A 14,998-nucleotide genomic window follows, 5' to 3' on the forward strand; every position below is an offset into this window, starting at 1 on the left:
CTTACCTGGTCAACGAGAAAATGGGCATGAGTATGTGTGTGTGTGTGTGTGTGTGTTGGAGTGTGAGTGTGTGTGCATGCGTGCCCCGTACCTCTTGTGCGTGTCTGGTTGATACATGAAACTGAATTTGTCTGTGGGATGCCCGCTCGCCATTCTTGCTGTATGCAAATGAGGAAGGAGTGGAAGTGGATATGCAAATCTGAAATTAAAACAGCGAGAGGTCATGATTACAACGAACACAGGAAAAAAGAGGGGGAGAAAAAAAAAAAATTAAAATAAAATTAATTTAAAAAACAACAACAACAACAACAAAACAGCAAAAAAAGCAAGCACCAGTGCAACAGCAAATGATTAGTGACAGCAGCAGGGGAGAGACGGTGATTGTGTGAGTGTGTGTGTGTGTGTGTGTGTGTGTGTTTGTAGTCACTGCTGTGTCTTTGACCACCAATAACCGCTAATACAAACAGTCCTCACAACTATTTATGTAAATGTGACAGTGAGAAATGGACTGTTTGAGCTTTGAGGTAGTTATTCAGGAAATGGAAAAATAAAAAAAGATTCACCTTTCAATCACTGACCTGACTTTTAATTTCTGTTATTCTTAACTTGACTCACGAATGCCAAACAATTTGATTTAATAGCATTGACTGGATGAAGAAGGCAGAGCTCAAATGTTGTAATCTTATAGTTCATCTTCAGTGAAAGCGCTGGACATATTTTTGGATGAAATTATTTAATAATACCCTTTGAAAGTTGAATTATTAACCAACAGGCTGACCAACACACACAGCAGCATTTTACAAAATAAACTTCACACAGCTCTGAAAGGTACCTCACCTTTTTTGGGGGGGTCCTTTTTTTTCACCATTTACCCCAACACACTCACACACACACATACAAACTCCTGCTTTAACAAAATATATTTAACCAGTGATGTTGGCCAGAAAAATTACACTTTAATTTCTCTTTTCTCATACTGGAAGATGCTTTCAAAATAAAAGCGATTGCAATTTTTAAATTAAAAAGCTTTTCCAGATTTTTCTTTTTCTTCCTATTCATCAGACGACGACCTTCATTAAAACCATTAAGCTTTACTGTCAGTTACAACTCACACTGCATTTAAATGGACTAAAGGACACACAATTGATTGGTTTGGCTCTTGAGTTTACGGGGGCCTAAAAATATTTCTACTTTCCTATTGACGGGTCTAAATTGATTTGTAAAACCCGAGAATGAAATAATTAAATCATAAAGATAACCAAATATTCCCTCTGGGGCCGGGGCTAATGTTCTTTTTAGACATCAGGCAGTAGACTCGTCAATAGGTTGGAGATGCGTGTGTGCTGCCGGCTGATTGGTTGTTGTCACGTTTAATCCCGCTATGTGATAGGCGGAAGATATCCAAAGTTTCTCATCATTATCGACGTGTGTTTTATTGCGATCCAGTATTGAGATTGATTTATTGCCCAGCTCTAAATCCCACCTCCAGCTTCTGTGTGTGTGTGTGTATGAAGCCTTTACAGTGTGTGTGTGTGTGTGTGTGTGTGTGTGTGTGTGTGTGTGTGTGTGTGTGTGTAAGTGTAAGAGATAGTGAAGCATGAGTATGATTGGTGTATCTGGTGCGACGTGCCGTACATAACATCCAATATGAGCAGCGAAGCAAACATCGACACGATGAAAAAAAGAAAAAATTAAAAAATAACCCCCCCCCCCCAAAACAACACACCCAGTGAGCGGGCAAGTGACAAAGAGCAACACAACAGGTCAGGACACAAAATATAAGAGTTCGGTCTTGCAAACGAGCCACGTGTAAGCATGATCCAGCACACACACACACACACACACACACACAGACATACACACACACACACACACACACACACGAGCACTGCACAACACCAAGCGGAAAGCTGAGGAATAAACAAAGAGGAGAAGGTGTGTGTGTTTGTGTGTGTTTGTGTGTTTGTGTGTGTGTGTGTGTGCACTTTAGATTTAAGTGCGGCTCTGTCATGTGTTTATGTAGAAGACTGAAAGCTCTCGGTACACAACACATCACCCACTCATTCACCAAGAAGACCAGAAAATGACACCCCATTCGTCTGATTCTTGCATTGGTGAAACGGAGGATTGTACAAACACACGATTTTTTCCAAAACTCTAATCTGTCCAGAAACATCCTGAGCCGATGCTTTATAGCCAGTCAACAAAATCCTTTTCCACAATTACAGCATTTTTCTGTCATTTCCTGAGAGAGCACACACACATACTGTACCGAGGTGATGACAAACGACAGCTTCAGTGACGCTTCATATTAAGTCCAAGAACACTGACGTCAAAAAAAAAAAAAACACGTGGGTGCACTTTTCTTTCTTTTTTTTTTTTAACACTATTTTACAAATGAATTCCTGACACATGTCCCAAGAAATGTAGAGGGGAAAAAAAAGAACCTGCGTGGGCGTAAAACAACAAAGAAGGTGTCGATGTGTCAACTGTGGTTCATTACTCAGTTTCATATCTCACAATAGACGCAGGTCGTCTCATGGGGGCTGATTAACCCTTTACCGAACACACCTCAGCGTACATTCCTCATTAATCTATTCCATCTCTTCTGTGGCTTTAATCCCTTTCCTCCAGCACTGCTTCTTTCTTTCAATTTATCATTCTTTTTTTCCTCTTGTTCTTCAGCAGTTTTAGGAATAACATTAAAGCAAAAACTTTAATTATTACAGATTTGAAAAATACCTTGAGTAGAGATTATCCTAAAAAACTGAAATCCCTGATTCTCCTGAAAAGTCTTCAAAGCTTTTGTAAAGTTCAGTGCAACTGATCTGCTTAAGAACCGTAATACTCATACTTTTTTTTTTTTTTTGGTGCTAAATTTACTTAGAAATGAAATCAGGAGCTTTAATGTTTTTACCAATACGATGGCAACAATTTCAAAGATTGAATAATCGTTTCAGCATGCTTTTCTCCCCAAATATGGAAAAGATTCAGCAGTTTGAATATTTTCTGCTTTTTCTCAACTCATCTTTGATAAACTGAGTACATGTGGGTTTTTTTAACTAAATAAGACGTTTTGAAGAGTGAACATGAGCACTGGGAACTTAGGATGAACCTTTTTTCACCATTTAAATGACATTTTATATGAACCATGCATCCGATACGTAATGAAGAAAACAATCAGTAGATGAATTGATGACGAAAGTATTTAACATTAACCAAATAAGAATGTCTTAGATCAAACCTTAAAAGTCTTTTTTGGATGTTTTTTTGTGGCATTTTTAAAGATATGCAGACGTTACTGATCAAACATATAATCATGAAACTGCAACTAATCATGTTTTTTCATTATCACTTCATCTGCATGAGCTCTGGGAACTTGGGATGAACCTTTTTTTCACCATTTAATGACATTTTATATGAACCATGCATCCGATACGTAATGAAGAAAACCATCAGTAGATGAATTGATGACGAAAGTATTTGTTAGTTGCTGCCCTTATGAAGTCAACTCACTGAAGTTATCATCATATAATCATTAACCAAATAAGAATTTCTTAGATTAAACCTTAAAAATCTCTTTTGGATGTCTGTTTTGTGGCATTTTTAAAGATATACAGACATTACTGATCAAACATATCATCATGAAACTGCAACTAATCATGTTTTTTCATTATCAGTTCATCTGCTGATTGATTTCTTGATTCATATGTTAATCACTGGTTCTATAAAACATCTAAAAAAAACAGTCTGTTTCCTAAAATCTAGTTGTTAGAGCAACAGTATTTTATAAAGACTAAACAAAGCAGCAGTTCCTCACAAATAGCTGTTTTTAAAAATCCAACTATCATCAAATTTGTGATTGCGATGATTCCACTAATTGATTTGTGGCTAATCAATGCAGCTGTAATCAAAATATTATTGCATGTCATTCCCATGAAGTGAGTTGTAATGTAATGCATGTACTTGTCCAGACTAGAGTGAGGGAACATTACCCATTAACACATGGACAGGTGGCTAAGCTAACCCTGAGGTCCTATCCTGCACACACAGCTCAAACCCAATTACAGCTGTGTCTGAATAGAGAGGAGAGAAAGACGGAGTGTGTGTTCATGTGTGTGTGTGTGTGTGTGTGTGTGTGTGTGTGTGTGTGTGAGGGCAGGCAAAAGGTGATGAAAAGTGAATGGGAGAGAACAAGAGAGGTACCACAATGTGTCTAATGAAGGTAAGTCATGGAGGAACACAGGACGGCAGAGATGCATGTGTCGAAACCACAGCTCCCTTTGTTTTCAGAGGGAGGTGATGATGAGGCGCTTCAGGCTCTCCACTCCTAAAAATAAAAAAAGAAGCTCTTTTTTTTTTCTCTGAGCAGACACACCACTATCCATGACTGTGAAAGAGGCCGTTCTCCGGAGGACGTTCTCCCTGTTCTCCGTACGCCACAGACACAAAGACGGAGATTGTACATCTATTTGTATGTCAGAGGGGAAACAAGAAGAGACCAGTCTACACATCTCATCCATGGTTTTGGGAGGATTTTTTTTTTTGGGGGGGGAGCTCTGCCTCATAGAGCTAAGAAGTAAAAATGAAAATGTATTATTGGCTGCATGAAAATATCAAAAACAGAAATCTATGTTTTCTTACAGACGACGACCAGCGCTTGAGAACATGGCGAGGTTTTATATTCGGTGCTCAAACTGAAATACAAACTTGTATTGATTTTGTTTTTGCTAACACTTTTCCCTGCAGAGGAACAAGCTACCATTTTGGGAAAAAGCTATTCTCAAATGATAAAATAATGATTGTCGTCATTCCAGATTAATCTATTAAGTGCATCGATTCTTCAAGTAATCTGCACGTGTGTAAAAACATAATGATAAATATCGATCACAAGTTACTGGAGAACTGTAATTACTCATCACAAAAATGTTTAACAGTACTTAATTTGCTAAATTACTTATTATCAAATGACCACCAGAGTCTTGAATGATCCATCTAAATGTATTAAGACACTGAAGAGATAAAGAAAGATTGTTCTGCTCAGTTATTCTATAGATAATAAATAAAATCATGATAAATGCCGAAGCTATCGCAGCCCGAGTAATCTCTTCAAACTGTGATATGTTTACAGATATAAAGATAATCCATTCAATTTGATAAACTGAGGCTCTCACTGAAGTAGCACTATAATAATAATGATAATAATAATAATGGGCAGAGAGCAGAAAGCTGTGATAGAGCAGCTTATACATGATGTGTTAGCCGTTAGCCACTGAGAGCTAGCTGCTCAGGAATACAGATATAAAGACAATCCATTCAATTTGATAAACTGAGGCTGTCACTGAAGTAGCACCATAATAAAATAATAATAATAATAGTAATAATAATAATAATGATGATAATAATAATAATAATAATAATGATGATGATAATAATAATAATGATGATAATAATAATAATAATAATAATAATAATAATGATGATAATAATAATAATGATGGGCAGAAAGCTGTGAAAGAGCAGCTTGTACATGATGTGTTAGCCGTTAGCTACTGAGAGCTAACTACTCAGGAACCCAGATTTTGACTTTGTGCTATGGGTGTCTACCTCACAATTCCTGCTTATGTCATGTCACCGTCTGTTTGCCCAACATGCAAAAAAAATCTATTTATTTGTCTTTTCTCTCGTCTTTCTTTGATACAAGCATACCCGACTTCAAAGTCAGTACAGCGTAACATTTCCTGATGTGTCGGAGGGTTGCGTCTTACGGGAGATGAACCAGCACATGTGACCCCGAGGCTTTTTCACTTAACCGCTGACAGCTATTACACCTTTCTCTCGGTTATGACAATCAAACCAGTAACCGTGTTGCAGCACGTTTGACTCTGTAGCAGCCTGCCACTCTCAACGTGGAATTGGGTCTCACTTCATTCCCCCCCCCCCCCCCCCCCCTCCCTTGCTACCTCTTCTCTGACACGGCCAGGATGGAAAACATTTATCAGAAAATTGGATTTGCACTGAAAACTGACTCGGCTACACAAACTGTCAAATGAGAAGATGTGTGCATTTCTGACTCTCATTTACTGTTTTCAGAAGAAAGGCAGCAAATATTCAACATTTAAGATGCAAAGAACTAGCTGATATATTTTTTGTTGATTGACTAACACCATAAATCGACTGCTCTTCTGCTTTAGCTTGAACTACGAAGCTTAACACTGAAATGTAACTTGGAGCTCTGGCTCTCTCAAACACAAGCACACACAGAGCTCGGACTCATTCACTACTGACTGACATTATTAAAAAGGAGTCCTCCCTGCTCCCTGGCTTAACCTGCGCCATTCTTCAGGACTTTGTTAAGCTTAAACTCTATTAGCGGGACTTCATTTGGGTCGAACTCCCAGGCAGTAGCCCTGAAGGCTAAGGCATAAAAAAACACAGCTAGCTAGCTAGCCTGCATGCTAACGCAGCTGGGCTCTCTCTTGTATTGTAAACACACCGTGTGACAGTCGGGTCTTGTATTGTTTCAGATCGTTATGCCCACATATTCAATTTGTGTACGTTAATGTTTTACGTGTCTGTTTGAAAACAATAATGTTGGTTTCACTCCATAAATAGAGATTCCCGCAGCCTAAGGGGGACCAGGAAAGGTAATAATGAGGGAGGGGGAGGAGGAGGAGGAGGAGGAGGAGGGAAGGATTGTGAGAGAATAAACCCCACACACACACACACACACACACACACACACACACACACACACACACATAGAGAGACACACACACAAAGAGCTACCATTCCTGGAGAACATGTACAATACAACACAATACAACACACAACCCCCACACCGTTTCTATCCTCCCACATAATACCTCACCAGGCTTCTACTCTTTAAGCAACAAATCAAAAGCAGTGGGCGTTATCACACTTGAGCGCAGGAGAGAATAGAAATGAACAGATCTTTTTTTTTTTTTTTTTTTTAATCCTCCAGAAGGCAGCATTTCACTCAGGTCACAACAGAAAGGAAACCAAGAAAGACAAAGATCGTAAAGACAATAAAATGCTGAGTGTAGCTTGATGCGTCAATCAGTCTAAGTAACTAATGAGTGTGATGTTTAATGACTATTTTAATTCCACAGCATATTATTTTACATTCATTATACGTATTATACTAATGATCGCCAACTTAATTCAAGAGCTAAAAAGATTTGTCCCCTAATCAATGACTTGATCAATAGAAAATTATTCAGCAACTATTTAGACAATCAAGAAATCGTTAAATGCTAATTTTTTAAAACCAAATATTTGCTGGTTCCAGTTTTTTTTTTTTTTTTTTAAACGAGTAATTTCATGGTTTTCTTTTTTTTCTGTAGTCTGAAGATGTCAACTTGGGCTATGGGAATCTACAAAGAGACATTTTTCCAATGTTTCCTGACATTTTGAAGACAAACCTCATTGATTAATCAATAAGGTAAATGATTAGTTGCAGCCCTAATTGTCTCCAATCATTAACATATGATCTGTAAAATGCCACCAGACAGTAAAGAAATGCCTCAGAGCTTTCCAGAGGCTGACGAGCCAAATTCAAAAATCCAAATTAAATTATTATGACAGAAGAAAGAAAATCAGACAATATTCACATCCGAGCAGCCTTGACCAGTGGGTGACAGCCATTTCTGCTTTAAAAAAAAAAAAAAGGATTATAAAAATTGTTACTGAATAATCTTCTTTCTGTTGATTAACTCGTCGCTTCAGCTCTAAAAATTAATTTGACAATGAAATCACTGCAAAAAACACCAAACAGGAGATGGTTTGGGGTCGTTTTCTTCCATTTTATTACAGAAACTAAACATCTTTGGGTTTCAGACTGCTGATTTCATCCATTTTCTGACCTTTTATTGCCCAAAACAACTACTAGACCAATCCCAAACATAACCAACATCAATCATTTACCAACAAAATCAAGTTACAGATGAATATAGCACCTTAAAAAAACCCTAACCTAAGTCTCAGAGGAACAGACTGACTAATAACGCCTGCCCTCACGATCAAAAACATCCATAATCAAGCACCAAGACCAAATCCACCTCGCTGTGATACTGAAGGGCAGTGTGATGGAATCAGAAATAATCAGACCTGCCCCGAAGCAACGAGCAGCACACAGCTCTGGGCTATTTTAGATCTAGGACAGCGCTATACACTTTGGGACAGCATCTTCCCTTTTTTCTGTGCCGGCCTCCTCCTCCTCCTCCTCCTCCTCCTCCTCCTCCTCCTCCTCCTCCTCCTCCTCCTCCTCCTCCTCCTCCTCCTCCTCCTCCTCCTCCTCCTCCTCCTCCTCCTCCTCCTCCTCCTCCTCCTCCTCCTCCTCCTCCTCCTCCTCCTCCTCCTCCTCCTCCTCCTCTATTCTCCTTTCCAAAATCATCTCATCAGTCACACACCTCATGGGTCTGCATCCCTGGATTATGTGCTGGGACACTGAAAATGGAAATGTATTTTTTTTTTTCCATGGGTGAAGTATCTATACAACATCATCCGTCTATGGTGATTTCTTCCTCTGCTGTTCTCTCCACTTACTAAACTGAGACATTATAGAAGAGATGCATTATGGGTAAATCACATCACCCCAAAAAATATTGACTCCTTATAACTCTATTTATCATTTATCATTTTGTGTGCTGAATGGAAAGTTGATGACAGTCAGATGAGATTGGTAGAGATGAAAAATACGTCTGAAAAGGATTTAAACCAGTTTCAGAAGCTCTCTGTAAAGTTTAAGATTGGTGACCCATTAAATTGTAGTATTGGCCAAGATTAGAGCTGCAACAATGACTCAATCAATTAGTTGCAACCTATTTAATTAATTAAAATCCAAAAATCTGTAATTCCCGCCTCTCAAATGAGAATATCTTCTGGTTTCTTTTAATCTTCTTTGACACTAAACTGTCACATTGGATTTTGGGAAACAGCAATCAACATTTCTCACAATTTAATGATTTAGCAACTAATTGATTAATCGAGATTAATCAACAATGAAAATAATCTTTAGTGAGTGGTGGGAGTGGGTGGAGGATTTTGGTTTTCGGTTATTTTGTCTCTTCTTTTTTGGCATGTGTGGGTGTTATATCCTTGTGTTGTCTGTTCTTCCTACAAAAAATATAAAACTGGACATGATTATATTCATATCGAAAAGATTTGTATTGTGAAATGAAGTCCTAATAAAACAAACAAGAAAATAATCTTTAGCTGCTGCCTTCGTTAAGATCCTGTTTGTAGTGCCAGGAGACAAACTTGTGATGTAGCTTCTTATTTAATATCATTACGTAGAAAGAAAGTCATAATATAAAGTCACCTGCACCACGGTTTAAAAAGACTAGACAGTGACTAGACAGAATAAATAATTGGATCCAATAAAGACTCTGTCCAACTTTTTCCAAGATGGGGGCATTAAATAATATGACTTTTAATGAGCTCTTGCAGCAACTAGAGCATTACAACCCTGATTTAGTTGAGCTAAACAGTCAAGGAAACAAGCTTAAAAGTTTCGTATGTATTCAAGTGGAGAGAAAATGTTAAAATGTTCATTCTAGCATTTAGCACGTCGCAAGGTAATTTTACTCTTAAGTCTGAACTGAAACCACAATCCCAGGACTGCACAACTCTCATTAACAGTAAATATGTGATTTTAGATGGATCACAGCCAGAAGTGCCTCCACAGTCTGTTTTTGGTTACTTCTGCATGTTGGATAAAGCTAAAAAAAAAAAAAAAAAAAAAAAAAAGGGTGCCCCAAATTACTGACCGCCTGAAAACAGGAGCGTCAGATATTATTGATTGCTTCCAAATGCCACATCAGCCAGAATAAGAAGGGATAGTTAAATAATGAGCTTCTGGGCAGGACGCAATTCATTTAATTCTGGATTTTAATAACCTGTCAAACATTTTTAACGCTGATTTTGAGAGGGGGGGAAAAAAATAGTAACACGTGTCATAACTGTACAATAAGAATTGATTTCAACTACGGAGTCATAATCTTGAAGAAAAGCCGGGATAATAGCATATAATTAACTAATTAAAAACGCACTAACCGGTGTTTAAAAGATTGTGAAAACCCTTTCCTTTGTGAAAGTGTTGCTGCGTTCATTTTTCTGAGTAATTTTAGCCCGGCAGATAAAAACGAGAAGACACAAAGAGTACAGACAGCTTTATGAGGCAGGACTTGGCAGTTAAACCCATGACAAACAATCAATACATTCAGGCAATATTAACAGCAGACAGACATTATTGCCTGCGGTGGAGGAGGGGCGAGACATACGAGAGGAGACGAAGAAAAGATCATATTGTAGTGAAAAGTGTCATTTGGAACATTTTACTGTCGCTTTTGACGAAATGACCGTAATTAATGAGCAGTGGCTTGGAAGTGTGTCTGATCAATGTCAAGGGTGTAGCGGTGAGATTTCCAGCTTTTTAAACTTGTCCCTGAACTGCCCAGAGCTCAGAGAGCGTTCTTCACACGTAGCTGAAACGACGTCATTTGATAACAGTGTTTGCTTTTTCATAAACACCAATTTTTGCATGTATTTTGCCTCGATGGCCATTTTTTTTAAGCCATGAATTACTCCCATGAAACTTCGCTGTGGTTTCCCGCTGCTGTCACTACGCAGATCGAACCTTTGCTTTTTGTTTTCTACCTCACCGTCCAGCTCAGTGGCTGCTGAAGAAACTGAAGCCTAAAAAGTTAACTTAAAGATATTTTCCCAGTCCAAATAAATTGATGCTGGGTGTGTGATTGGCAGACTGTTTACTAAAAGCCAAACCAACTAGATGAGATAATAGCATAACACCACGCCTGGGTTTTTTTCTTTCTCTGTCTTGTTTGGGAGATGTTTTACCAAATGTGGCTTAAATTAATGAAAGGAATTGTTATTACAGCAACGTTTCAATGCGGGTCAGATGTTTAGACTTGTAAAATTAAACAAGCAAAGATGGTTTTATTTGTAAAGATAGTTGTTACTTTTGGACAAAATGGCAAAAAAAAAAAGTTTGAAAAGGAAAAAAAACAAATTGCACCTTTTCAGCAGATTTTTAAGCATCTATTAAAACTGTATATCAGTGCTCCAGCAATTAGATTCAACCATGCTCCAGTTTTTTTCAGCACTGTTTATTTCTTTTGATTCATTCAAGAATAAAACTGATCTATAAAAAGAGTTATAGGGTTGTACTTGAGGACAGTGAATGAAAGCTAACAGAATCACAGCAGCTTACGTTAAACACTCATAAATGTGAACAATAACATTGTGACTAGAAATTTAACCGAGAGCTCATTCACACACAATCAACAGCGGCCTTTACTCATTTATAGTTGAGCCTTGTGTGTTTACATTGTTATCTGCTGTAGATTAATGAAGAGTGGTGGTAAATAACAAAAAAGGTACATAACAGACACACATTATCTGACTGGAACAGATTGGTCTCAATGTCACTGGAGGCCAAATTATTTTATATACCGGTGTTGTGCAGTTTTTTTGTTTTTTTTAAAATGTTACAGGTCATATTAATTGGGAATATGAGCCTTGTGTTTAAATTGTTATCTGCTAAGTGATGTAAAAGATTCGATGTCTATAAAAAAGGTAAACTTCACCTTTATTAGGAGGGCAAAATATTTTAGTTGTAGGACCAGATTCAGCCTGCGGGTCACTATTTGCCTGCCACTGCTGGTTATAATCAGTATATATCCATAAAAGGTGAAGTCTGGGGTGTTATAACAAAAACACATCTCATCACAGTTTTCAGATCTCGATTGTAACTTCACCTCACTCAACAGAGCTGGGATAGAGGGAGTGTGAATGGGAGAAAATGTCCTTTGATGAGGACAAAGGATGAAAATTATGATTTTGTAGTGAATTTCAAAACCCATTTATGACCCTTATGAACACTGCTAGTGCTACAGCCCCCACAGCATGAGAAAATACTATTGATCATAGCTGTAGGTAACACAGTTGAAAACAACAGTGTGTGTGTGTGTGTGTGTGTGTGTGTGTGTGTGTGTGTGTGTGTGTGTGTGTGTGTGTTTGCATATGCACCCAGTTGCAGACCTTTAATATGAGTGACAGATTAATGTATTACAACTTAGCCTCCAGGGATCAAGACAAGCTTTTCCCCTGGTCGTTTATACTGTGTGACATATCTTACCTGCCATTATACACACACACAGACACACACATACACACACACACAGATCAAAGATTGATCACCAAGCAATGACGTATCCAGACAAAGCTAGTCAGGAATGTGTGGAGGTACAAGTTAAAAGGGCTGATCAAACAATAAGCTCATCCCATTCAGTGTGGTACGCTGGTGATGCTACAAAGTGCTGCTACATCACATTAATAACAAAAAACAGCGTTATACTTGAAGAATAGATTCTATTAATAAACCTACTACCAAATATGAGACTGAATTCAATATATATACACACACACACACACACACACACACAAGATATATATATATAAAAAAAAAAGACGTGTACTGTATCGTGGCAGCTATGACCTCAGCAGCCATGGCAGAGTTTGCTCAATCCTTTGTTGTGGAGAGCAAAGCCTGAAAGTGACTAATGGAGAAGTCCACCTACAACCGAACCATTCATAGACAAACTATTTAAATCAATACTGGAGTGCACACCACATTATTTTCATGAAGCTGGACACCAGAGTCCTGAGGCTGCAGGAGGAGGATTCATGATGCTAAAAAAACAAAAAAGTGCTTGGTCTTAAGATGGTTGGATAGTGTGTGAGCGTGTGTGTGTCTGTAAGATCTGCACAATGTATTATATTTAAATGAATTGGATGTTTGCAACCTATAAATGCATCACGCTCAGACAAACTTCACAGTCTTCAGTCATTAAAGATGCAATCTGTGACATCAGGTGCTCCAACTAGAGTAAAGAAAGGAGGAGGAGAAGGAGGAGGAGAAGGAGATCCTAGCGTTGTGTGTGTGACATCATTTTGATTTATTACTGTTAGTGTGCAGTGGAAATGTCACCTGCCAGGTAAATGTGAAGGCGAGTATATGATTCATTGATCTGATTCAAATTAAACACAGCTGAAAAACTGATCCACATTTCATAATGGCAGTAAACAGAGAGCACCTCCTGCTGCGGTAGGAGAGCCTTTCAGTATTCAATCACACCTCACAGTACAGATCGATAGAGCAACGTACATATTAAAACAAAAGCAGATTTCAGCTTTAATACAGATGCTGGTGATAAAGTATAAAACTCTGCTGACTATATAAGATGTGCAAATTTGCTTATTGTCAGTCAGCCTGAACCAGTGAAGGCAAGGTTTTTAAAGTACTCCTTCATCAGTGTTGCACCCTTACAAAGAAAGTACAACTAAAATGACTTTATATAATTACAGAGAAAGCTGATAACAGTATGGTATATTCTTAATCTGAGTTAAATTGTTTGTTTTTATTTGAATTCGATGAAGAGTAGCTGGTGGGGAAGAGTAGCTGGTGGTACACTGGTTATAATAAGTGGATAAGTGAATGAAGAATGAACTGCAATGATACCAGTCACTTTAACTATGTTTTATTTGTATATGATGTTTTAGCTTGTTTTTATTAAATTAGATTTAATTTATTTTAATATCTGAGACCTGAGTACTATATCTCGCTCACATGTCTGACATGATGACTGACAAATAAAGCATCTTAAATCTTGAATAATTAAGTTTTCATGCTGAAATTCTGTATTTTAACCCTTCAAAGATGGAAAATGTCTAATCTGATGTGACTGACCTCCCAGCCTGTCCAAGCATGCATCCAAGCATTTTAAAAAGCTTGGTGGATATGGATAAAATTCTCCATTTCTGTATGTTTAATTTCTATATTACAAAATCTAAATATCTTGTGATTTACTAATTTTAATGGAAAATTAATTAAGAAACAGCTTATGGATAGTTTTACCCAGTTCACTTAATAAATTAACTGTAAGTGGATATAATTGACAGTTATATTTGACTTGACATTTATGATTCACAGTAACACATTGTCATCTGTACACCATGCATGTCGTCATATAGCCGGCTTATCATATGCTGCTGTGTATTGGGCGCAGGGTATCGGAGCAAGGTGAAGCTGGGAGCTGCCGTCTGTAAGTGTTTCGTTCACTGATCTCTGATGAAGAACAACTCATTAAGTGGTTCGACCACATGGGAATGAAGTGCTGGATAGACAACAGACTGTTATAGAACCACGGACTCTCGTAACATTAAGTGACTCCAGCTTTCTATAGTCTGACAGTTTTATGGCTGCATTGTACAGCCCACCATTCATACACATGAGACTGCTCTCAACACATGCCAAAAAACCCACGTCACCCCCCCCCTCCTCCTCCTCCTCCCCTTCCTCTAGTATGGCAGGCAGGGGTCACCTTAGACTGAAGATGAAATTAAACCAGGAAATACTTACATTTAGCTCAATTAAGCAAAACTTGGCTCTTTTCCCCCAATTATCTTAGTTTATATCCATAAGCAGAAAACTAAATCTACTTTAAATGTTACTTTTACGCCATAATATAAATAGTTTTTGAGCGGATTTCATAAGGATGACCATTGTCCTTGCCTTTAATACAGCCGATTACACTTAAATATCATGCACAGTCTTAATCTTAATCTGTTTTATCAATATGAACCTGTGTTTTAATCCTCAAATTTGGTGAAATCATTAAAGAAAAGCTATTTAATTTAGAATAACTTAAACTTAACCCTACTAGTAGTTCTTATGGTCTCTACAGAATATAATATTTGAACTGTAAACTGTGTTGCTCTAGTAGAGGGCCAAGAACAGTAGTATCTCAGAAATCCCTTTAGACAGATAAGACTTCTTGAATTAAATGAGATTAGTAGTCAATGACAGAAGCAGGTAATCCCACCCCCCCGCCCCCCCTCCCAAAAAAAAAAAAGATGATGGCAAGGATCCATTTCACTGATAAGACTAGTCATT

The 14,998-nt window shown here is 37.9% G+C and overlaps 1 protein-coding gene across 2 annotated transcripts in view; it reads right to left on the minus strand.

The window, feature by feature from the left end:
- fam168a (family with sequence similarity 168 member A) overlaps nt 1–14,998 on the minus strand; it is a 28,848-nt gene that overhangs the window by 11,828 nt on the left and 2,022 nt on the right. For both annotated transcript variants that reach the window (XM_053320901.1, XM_053320900.1), the window contains exon 2: nt 92–199. In XM_053320901.1, coding sequence (XP_053176876.1) covers nt 92–153 — 62 coding nt within the window. In that variant the 5' untranslated portion in view covers nt 154–199. The remainder of the gene's footprint in view (nt 1–91; nt 200–14,998) is intronic.

This window comes from Scomber japonicus, chromosome 6 (genome assembly GCF_027409825.1).
Source record: "Scomber japonicus isolate fScoJap1 chromosome 6, fScoJap1.pri, whole genome shotgun sequence".
In the NCBI taxonomy this organism is placed as follows: domain Eukaryota; kingdom Metazoa; phylum Chordata; class Actinopteri; order Scombriformes; family Scombridae; genus Scomber; species Scomber japonicus.